General features: G+C 59.1%; 2 protein-coding genes across 2 annotated transcripts; both read left to right on the top strand.

Moving 5' to 3' along the window:
* Positions 1-6,511: 6,511 nt before the first annotated feature.
* Positions 6,512-7,294, top strand: SLS55_001562 (uncharacterized protein; the record flags this gene model as incomplete). Its single annotated transcript, XM_066773056.1, has 2 exons — positions 6,512-6,519; positions 6,682-7,294. The coding sequence occupies 2 exons, from the start codon at positions 6,512-6,514 to the stop codon at positions 7,292-7,294; spliced, it is 621 nt and encodes a 206-aa protein (XP_066635623.1).
* A 510-nt stretch (positions 7,295-7,804) lies between these two features.
* On the top strand, positions 7,805-8,689 carry SLS55_001561 (uncharacterized protein; the record flags this gene model as incomplete). The annotated part of the gene is made up of 1 exon (XM_066773055.1): positions 7,805-8,689. The coding sequence occupies one exon, from the start codon at positions 7,805-7,807 to the stop codon at positions 8,687-8,689; it is 885 nt and encodes a 294-aa protein (XP_066635622.1).
* Between the last annotated feature and the right edge of the window lie 720 nt (positions 8,690-9,409).

Here is a 9,409-nt window from a genome sequence, read left to right as displayed (position 1 = left end):
CGCCAGCGGCGCGTTGGTCGAGGCGAGGCCGGGCAGCAGGGGCGCGAGCAGGGTGATGGCGGGAGGGGGGAGGAGGCCGCCGCCGCTGGGGGTGGAAGGGAGGACGGCTGATGCGAGGTTTGATGCGGGGTTGGAAGGGATGATGGATTGGATAGAAGAGGGTAGAGCGGGGAAGGCGGCGATGCTGCTGCTGCTGCTGCTGCTGCTCCTTGTGGGTGGCGAGGATGGGTTGATGATGCTGCTGGGGTTGTTGTTGTTGTTGTTGGGTTGGCCGAGGAGGCCGCCGCCTGGAAGGCCGAGGGAGGGGAGGCCGAGAGAGGGGAGGGCGGGGGCGGCGATGCTGCTGCTCCTTGTGGGTAGCGAGGATGGGTTGATGCTACTGCTGGGTTGGTTGTTGTTGTTGGGTTGGCCGAGGAGGCCGCCGCCGGGAAGGCCGAGGGAAGGGAGGCCGAGAGAGGGGAGGGCGATGGAGGCGCCGAGGGAGGGCAGTATGCCGGCAGATAGGCCGAGTGAGGGCAAGCCGAGTGAGGGCAGGCCCAGCGAGGGGAGGGCCGGCGAGGGGAGCCCGGCGGTGGGGGCGATCCCCCCTCCTCCTACTGAAGGGATGGCGGCGGAAGGCCCGCTGGCAGAGGGGGGTACGCCGAGGAGGGAGGGCAGGCCGAGCGATGGTAGGCCGAGCGACGGTAGGCCCAGCGACGGAAGCCCCAGCGAAGGAAGTCCGAGGGAGGGCAGGCCCGGGGACGCTGGGTGCGACGATGCGGCACCGGATGGTATGCTGGCAGAAGGTGCTTGGCCAAGACCGGGCAAGCCGATTGAAGGTAGGGCGCCGGATGGAAGGCCCAGAGAAGGCAGGCCCAGAGAAGGCAGGCCCAGAGAAGGCAGACCCAAGGACGGTGTCACTGACGGCAGTCCGATGGATGGCAGCTGGCCCGACGGAAGCCCCCCAAGGGAAGGTAGGCCCAGCGATGGTAGAACGGCCGAGAGCGGCAGCCCCACCGATGGCAAGCCAGAGGGCAACCCGACGGGAGGCAGCTGGACCGAAATAGGCAGACTGGCGGATGGAATGGGCAGGCCGAAGGAGTTCAACGAAGGCAGTTGACTCGTCGGAAGCTGGCTGCCGAGTGCCGTAGGGATGTTGCTGGGGACGACACGTGGGGGCGTTGTGGAAGAGGACGGCGGTGCGCCATTGGTGTTGGGCAAACCCAGCAGGCCACCAGGCCCGAGGGAGAGGCCGGGGCCAAGAGAAAGGCCGAGGGACGGGAGCGCTGCACCAAGAGAGGGGAGGACAGCGCCGAGAGATGAGAGTACAGACGGGAGTAGGCTAGGTCCGAGGGATGGCAGCCCGAGCTGACTTGGGAGCCCAATTGACGATAGTCCGGGGAGCCCGGCACTGGGCAAGTTAAGCCCGCTCGGAAGTTGGATCGAAGGCAGACCACTTCCGCTCGGGAGCCCGATGGGCTGCAGCCCAGTGGGCAACCCATGCCCGGTCGGAAGTGAGACAGAAGGTAAGCCGACCCCGCTCGGAAGTCCAAGTGACGGCTGTCCGACACTTGGGGCAATGGAGGGAAGGCCGGCAGACGACGGTGACCCAGCACCGCCGGGTAATAGACCCCCGAGAAGACTTGGAAGGTTGAGCGGCGCTAGAGCGCTGGAAAGAGGCAATCCAATCGATGGGAGTGGACCACCACTGGCAATTGTGGGCAGGGCGACAGACGGTAGACCGATTGATGGGAGAAGCCCCCCTCCGCTTGGGAGAGCAGCGGAGGGCAAGCCGATAGAAGGTAACCCACCGGCGCTGCTAGGTTGTAAGCCACCGAGAAGACTGGGAAGGTTGAGAGGCGCCAGAGCGCTAGAAAGAGGCAAACCAATGGATGGGAGAATGCCACCACTGCTTGGGAGAGCAATTGATGGTAGAGCGATCGATGGGAGAAGACTTCCTGCGCTCGGGAGAGCAACAGAGGGCAGAGCGACAGTCGGTAGACCGATCGAAGGGAGAAGACCTCCGCTCGGAAGAGCAACAGAGGGCAGAGCAACAGTCGGCAGACCGATCGAAGGGAAAAGACCTCCTCCGCTTGGAAGCGCAACAGAGGGCAGAGCGACAGACGGCAGACCGACCGAAGGCAGCAGCCCTCCTCCTCCGCTCGGAACAGCAACTCCGGGCAAGCCTGCCGACGGCACCCCAGCGGACGCGCCCGGCGCCAGACCGAGCAGACTGGGCAGGTTGAGCGGCGCCAGCGCGCTGGAGAGCGGCAAGCCGATCGAGGGAGGCAAGCCATTCGAGGGAAGAAGGCCACCGCCGCTCGGAAGCGCAACGATCTGCGACAGCACGGAGCTCAGCGCGGGCGGGTTGCCGAGGAGGGACGCGACCGGGGCGCCTGACGGCAGGATGGCGGACACGAGGGACGAGAGGCCGGCGGCGTTGGAGGGCAGCGGGAGGAGGGCGGTGCCGCCGCCTGGAGCGGTGAGGAGGGGGATGCCGGGGAGGCCTGCGGAGAGGCTGAGCGGGATGTTGATGCCCAGCGACGACGGGAGGCCGCCGCCGCCGCTGCCGAGTGGGAGCGATGGGAGGAGGTTGCTGACGGGGAGCGATGGAAGGCCGCCGCCGGGCGCGAGAAGCGAGGGGAGAGCCGAAGGGAGCAGCTGCAGGCTCGAGAGCGCGCTCTGCAGAGCCGCCGTCGGAACGATGCTGTTGAGGTTGGGGTTCGCGAGGATCGAAGATAGCGCGCCGGGGACGTCTACGGGATTGGTGGGGAGGGGGACGCCGAGACTCGGGAGGACGGAGCTCAGGACGGAGACGAGTTCGCCCGGGTTCGAGGGTAGGGGTGCGTTGGGAAGGACGGAGTTCAGTAGAGAGACGAGTTCGCCCGGATTCGAAGGTAGGGGTGCGCTAGGCAGCAGGGATGGTATTATTCCGGTGGGAAGGCCAGAGGGTAGGTTGATTGGAAGCCCGGTGAGGGGCCCGAGGCCGGGAGCCCCGGTTGGTGGACTGAGCAGATCTGAAAGCAAATTGGAGACGATTGGTAGTACGGCACTGGGTAAAGCTCCAGCTACGTTGCCGATGTCAGAGACGAGAGATGACAGCGCAGCAGGGTCGCTCAGAAGAGCGGTGGGCAGAGACCCAATGTCGTTAACGATGGACGATAGCTGTGGAAGGGCGGTTGGTAGCACGTCCTGAAGTAAAGAAAGATCGCTCAGAATTGGCAGTCCAATAGAGGGGAGCTCACCAGGCGGTACGTTTAGCCCAGGGAGCCCGAGGGAAGGCAAGCCGGCAGTAGGCAGTCCAAGCGAAGGCAAGCCAGCAGTAGGCAGTCCGAGCGAAGGTAGCCCGCCCAACGGCAAGCTAAGAGTTGGAAGGCCAAGGCTCGGAAGCAGCGTCTCAAGAGCGGAAACCGCCGCAACGGGATCTGTAGGCAGCAAGCCCTGGACGATGCTATTCACATCTGCCAGCACGCTGCTCGCGACAGCAGGAGCCGTCTGCAGCAGGCTATCCACAGCACCTCCCACACCGTCCAGGACGCTCGATACCGCAGGCACCACGGCGGTGGGAAGGGCGGATACGCCGGCGAGGAGTGACGGGAGGTTGACCGGTGCCAAAGACAGCGGCGGCACGCCTAGCGACATGGACAAGGGCAAACCGACGCTGATGCTTGGAAGAGGCAGGAGGTTGGTTAGAGGGAGAGCCGGGAGACCAGTCGCAAGACCTCCTAAGAGACTTGTGGCTCCGAGCAGGTCCGAAACAATGGACTCAACTGGGAGATTTGATGGGAGTCCGGTGGGCAAGGTACCGCCGAGCAGGTCGGATAAGACGGATTCAAGAGGGACGTTGGTGGGCAGCGGTCCCAGCAGGTCGGATAAGACCGACTGAAGAGGTATGTTCGTCGGCAGAGCTCCGAGCACGTCAGACAATACCGAATCTACCGCGAGGTCAGTCGGCAGCGGCAGCGAAAGAGTTGGGAGCGGAAGGGAGAGTGCGGGCAGTGCTGTGGGAATTCCAAGCAGCTCCGACACTAGCGAGTTGAGCGCCGCATCTGTTGGAAGAGCCGGAAGCGCGGCAGTGATGTCCAGCAGCTGTGACACGAGCGACTCGATCGGGATGTTCGTAGGGAGTGGCAGAGATAGAGAAAGGTTGGGTAGAGCGGTGACGACGCCCAAAAGCTCCGAAATGACTGTTTCGACCGGCGCGAGATTCGTAGCCGCGGTCGGAAGTGCCAGCAGGTCCGACACAAGCGCGCCGACCGACTCAAGACCTGGAAGCCCAGTAGGGAGTCCCAAGAGCCCCGATACGAGCGAATTGACAGGCGAGAGATCGACAGCGCCGGTGGGGAGTGCCAACAGGTCTGACACGAGGCCGGGAAGTCCAGTAGGAAGTGCCAACAACTGCGACACGAGCGAGTTGACCGGTGCAAGACCGGGGAGCCCGGTGGGGAGTGCCAACAGATCCGACACAAGTGAGTTAACCGGGTCGAGACGCACAACGCCCGTGGGTAGTGCCAAGAGTTCCGACACAAGCGAATCAACCGCCTCGAGGCCCGGAACCCCAGTTGGGAGTGCCAGTAGCTCCGACACGAGTGATTCAACCGGGTCCAGCACATTAGTAGGCAGAGGCAATGAAATCGGCAACGAGAGACCGGGGAGCGCAGTAGGGAGCCCGAGAAGATCCGAGACGAGTGATTCCAGGGGCACATTCGTTGGCAGGATTGTTGGGAGGGTGAGACCGGGGATGGCAGACGTGATTCCCAGGAGGTCCGAGAGCAGTGAGTCGAGAGGGAGGCTCGTGGGCAACGTCAACGGAAGACCTGGAGGAGCAGTGCCGAGTCCCAGTAGCGAGGACAAAAGCGAGTCAAGAGGAACATTCGTCGGCAACGTCAGTGGAAGATTTGGAAGGGCAGTCGTGAAGTCCAGAAGATCGGATATGAGCGGGTCGAGAGGCAGGTTCGTTGGCAACGGAAGAACACTTGTAAGCCCCAAAATGTCCGATATGAGTTCTTCAACCGGGATGTTGGTTGGCAAAGCCACCGCAAGAGTCGGGAGAGCAGTCACGATCCCCACAAGCTCCGATACGAGTGATTCGACGGGCAGATTGGTTGGTAGCGCTAGCGAGAGGTTTGGAAGAGCAGTGGTGATGCCCAAAAGCTCCGAGATCAAGGACTCAATAGGGACGCTTGGCAAAGGCAAATTAGTAGGTAGCGAGAGGGGCGGTACCAGCGCCGTGACTCCCAGTAAACCAGAGACAAGAGACTCCAGGGGAATGTTTGTAGGCAACCCGTTTGGTAGTGATAGTGGAATTGTGATGCTCGGTAGGGGAAGGGACAGGCCAGGTAGAATCGTGGTAAGCCCAAGCACGTTCGAAATGACCTCATCGAGCGGAAGGCTCGTGGGCAGGCCATCTGGCAAAGTGAGAGGTACTGTAAGGTTTGGCAAGCCAGTGCCAACGCCGAGCAAGTCTGAGAGAACAGACTCCAAAGGAATCGTCGGGGTCGGCAACGGAAGAGGCAGCGACGGCAGGACGCTGGTAATCCCCAAGATCTCCGAGAGTAATGAGCTTACTGGAAGATCAGTCGCTAGTCCAGGTAGCACTGTTGTGATACCCAAAAGTTGCGAGACCAACGACTCGACCGGAACGTCTGTTGGCAAAGGTGGCAATGCGCTAGTTATTCCAAGCAGCTGGGAAATCAAGGAATCCGCCGGGATATTCGTAGGGAGCGATAGTGCCGTAGTGAGTCCCAGAATTTGTGAGATGAGAGAGTCAACCGGCAACGCCGTGGTGATTCCCAGGACTTGCGAGACGAGGGAGTCGACCGGCAGGTTAGTAGGTAAAGGCAACGCCGTGGTGACGCCAAGCAGCTGAGAAACCAGTGAATCGATCGGAACGTTTGTCGGCAATCCTGACAGTGCGGTAGTGATACCAAGAACCTGGGAAACTAATGAATCAATCGGAACACCCGTGGGCAATCCTGGTAGTGCGGTAGTGATGCCAAGAATCTGAGAGACTAAAGAGTCGATCGGAACGTTTGTGGGTGATCCCGGCAGTGCAGTAGTAATTCCAAGAATCTGAGAAACCAAAGAGTCGATCGGAATGCCCGTGGGTAATCCCGGTATTGCGGTAGTAAGCCCAAGAATCTCGGAAACCAAGGAGTCGATCGGGACATTCGTGGGCAGGCTTGGTACTGCGGTAGTGATCCCAAGAATCTGGGAAACCAAGGAATCAATTGGGACGTTAGTAGGCAGGTTTGGTAGTGCGGTAGTGATTCCAAGAATCTCGGAAACCAAAGAATCAATCGGTACGTTCGTTGGCAAGGCCGAGGTGGCCCCCAGCACCTCAGACAATAGAGATTGCACAGGAGTGGCAAGATTGGTTGGCAGAGACAAGCCAGGCAGAAGCTGCGATAGCAGTGAGCTAATGGGAACGCTTGTCGGGAGAGGAAGGCCTGTGAGTGGCACAGACAGTCCAACTCCAACCGACAAGGACACCGCCAACGATGGGTTACGACTGCGCGTAAACCCAGGCCACATGACGAGGTTTGAATTGGGCAAAGGAATACCCCCAGGCCCAACCGCCCGAGCAGTGGTCGAGCTACTGGTCAGCGATTCAAGCGTGGTAGATCCGGTCTCGATTGGCAGAGTGAGGGTTGGCTCAGCAAGCGAGGGCCCGGTAAGTGACGGTAGCTCACTGACCGGAAGCGTAAGGGATGCCAGTGAGTCTGAGGGCAACAATGAGTCGGTCAATGTATCCATCAATGATTCTGTCAGCAATGTGTCCGTCAACAACGACGTTAAGCCCGACAACAGTGATTCTGACAGGGGTAAATCCGATGGTAGCGAAGCCGATGATTCCGAGGCTGATTGCATAGAGTCAAAGGAAGCACTTTCGGACAGGGAGCTAGACGAAGTTGATGACAGCAGGTCCGATGATTCCGTGACCGACTCAGATACCGAAGACTCGGGGCTAGAGGGCGGCCTAGGTATGAGGTTGCTGAGCATGGTCGGAATGATCCGCATGACAGAGGTAGAGCTCGAAGAAACACTCTCAGAATTCCCCGAAGATTCCAAGATACTTGAAGCGATTTCAGAAGACGATGGCAAGAATGTAGAGTCTGATGGCCCAATACCGATACTAAATGTGATGCCGATAAGGTCGGATGGAGTCTCTGACGATGAGGCTTCTCCTGGAGTGCTGGAAGATACAGCAGTAGGCGCTGTGATAGTCGAAGGTTCCGAAGTAGTGTCAGAGCTAGGGGCAGTGTCCCAGAACATGTCGCTAGTGATGAGTCCGTCAGACGGAAATGAATCCTGAGTACTGCTCGGAGGCGTAATACCATCCCAGAACATGTCGCTTGTGACCATATTACCAGACGATAATGAATCCTGAGTACTGCTCGGAGGTGTAATATCACTCCAGAACATGTCGCTTGTGACCATTTCACCAGACGATAATGAACCCTGAGTACTGCTCGGAGGCTGGAATACACCTGAAAGCATGCTGCTCGTATCGATACCTCCAGACGAGAACGATTCCTGAGCACTGCTGGAAGGTTGGACAACACCCCAAAACATGCTACTCGAGGTAGAACTGCTCGGAGGCGGGACAACACCCCAGAACATGCTAGTCGAGGAAGAGGTGCTTGAAGGTGGGACGACACCCCCGAAAATACTGCTGGACATGTCCGACTGGATGCTTCCACTCGACGCATAGGTGACAGTCGAGAACCCTGATGGGCTAGACTGCGCACTACTGGAAGAGAGGCTGGTACGGAAGGGGCCGCCTGGAACAAGATTCGTCATGCCGATGCTAACGATGTTCATGATGCTCGAAGAAGAACTGCTGGATGGGAACCCCGAATCGACGTTCGAGGACGCGCTGATGGTCGGAGCGGAACTGCTGATTGAGGAAAGCACCGCACTGGATGACAAACTGCTGAGAACATTGCCGCTAACAGAGACCGATATAACACTGATGCTGGGTGACCCGGAATTGGCAGCTCCAAAGCTGCTTGACGAAAGATCTGCGGCAGTGCCGCTCGAGGGGAAGTTGCTGTTGATGGTAGTGCTGCCCAATGACTCAAATGCGCTTAAGGAAATGGATCCCCCAACGCTGCTCGAAGGGGAAAGAGTGTTGGCCTGCGAGCTGCTGGAAGGAACTCCAGTAGATGATCCCTGGGTATTCAAGGCAGAGAGCTCAGACCCGACAGTATTTCCTATCGAGCTGGTCGCAAACAAATCGGATGTGGAGAGGGAAGAGACAGACGACGATGGGAACCCTGGAATGCCACTCGAACTGAAACCAAATTCCGAGGTACTGGATGTTTCGAAAATGGGGAAGCTTCCAGAACTGGGCAGCCCACTTGAGCTGAGTGTGCTGAGCGTGAAAGTGTCTGAAAAGATCGACAGTCCAGGAGCAGGAAAGGAGCTTTCAAAGTTTGGGAATCCGCTGGAGCTTCCCGTAGAAGGCTCGCCACTGCTCGAAGAAGTCAAACCGCCAGATGATGTAAAGCCCGACGACGTGCTTCCAAATGTGGACTGTTCACTGGCACCAAGTGTGCTGGATCCCGACACCGCATTGGTAGCGCCCGGGCCTACAATCTGGCCGAGGGAGTTGGTAGAGGATGACGGGGTACTTGAACTTGCGGTGTTATCTCCGACGTTGCCCAGAGAGCTTGTGGTGGAAAGTGTCTCCAAAGACAACGATTGAATCGCCGAGGTCGGTTGCCCGCTCGAGGCAATGGTGCTAAATCCGGAGCTTCCAGAGCCAAACTGACCATTCGAAATAGGTGTGCTGATTGAAAGACTGCCAATCGAGCTCCCGACGCTGGATGATCCGAAGCCTGAAAGAATTGCGGAGCTGGTTGTGGAAAACAAAGCACCGGGCAGGCTGCTGGATGAGCTTCCAGTAGTGGCGGATCCACTGGATGCCGGTAAGGTCCCGAAGCTTTGTTGTTCTAATGGGATAGAAGTTGAGGATGATACATTCGGTATACCTTGGGCTCCCGAAAATCCAGACGAGGACCCAGAGGCAGTAGATGACGATATAGAAAAAGGCAATAAAGTTGACTGATCAGGAGAAAGGCTGAAGGTGAAACCAGCGGAGCCGCTTGCAGAGGTGAAGCTAGGGAGTGGGAAGTTGGTGGGCAGACTGGAAACAGAAGGCGGGAATGTTGCGCTTGGAAAGACGATGGTCGTGGTCGGAAGTGTCGAGGAGCCAAGCGAAGATCGTGTCCGGTCCGGCTGGCCGGGTCGATCGGTGGTGATAGTCTGGGACGAGACGAGGGTGGTTGTTGTGCTCCCGGTAACGAGGGAGTCGAGGCGTGTTGGAGCATCGGTGACGGTGAGGGTGAGACCGGGGAAGACAGCAAACTGCGTCGGCCGGCGAACCAAGGTTTCGACATGGATGGGTTGCAACAGCACCTGGACT

This window comes from Diplodia seriata (assembly GCF_021436955.1).
Source record: "Diplodia seriata strain FDS-637 chromosome Unknown scaffold_2, whole genome shotgun sequence".
In the NCBI taxonomy this organism is placed as follows: Eukaryota; Fungi; Ascomycota; class Dothideomycetes; order Botryosphaeriales; family Botryosphaeriaceae; genus Diplodia; species Diplodia seriata.
Note: the sequence above shows the minus strand (reverse complement) of the source record. Positions and strands in the feature narration are given on the sequence as shown.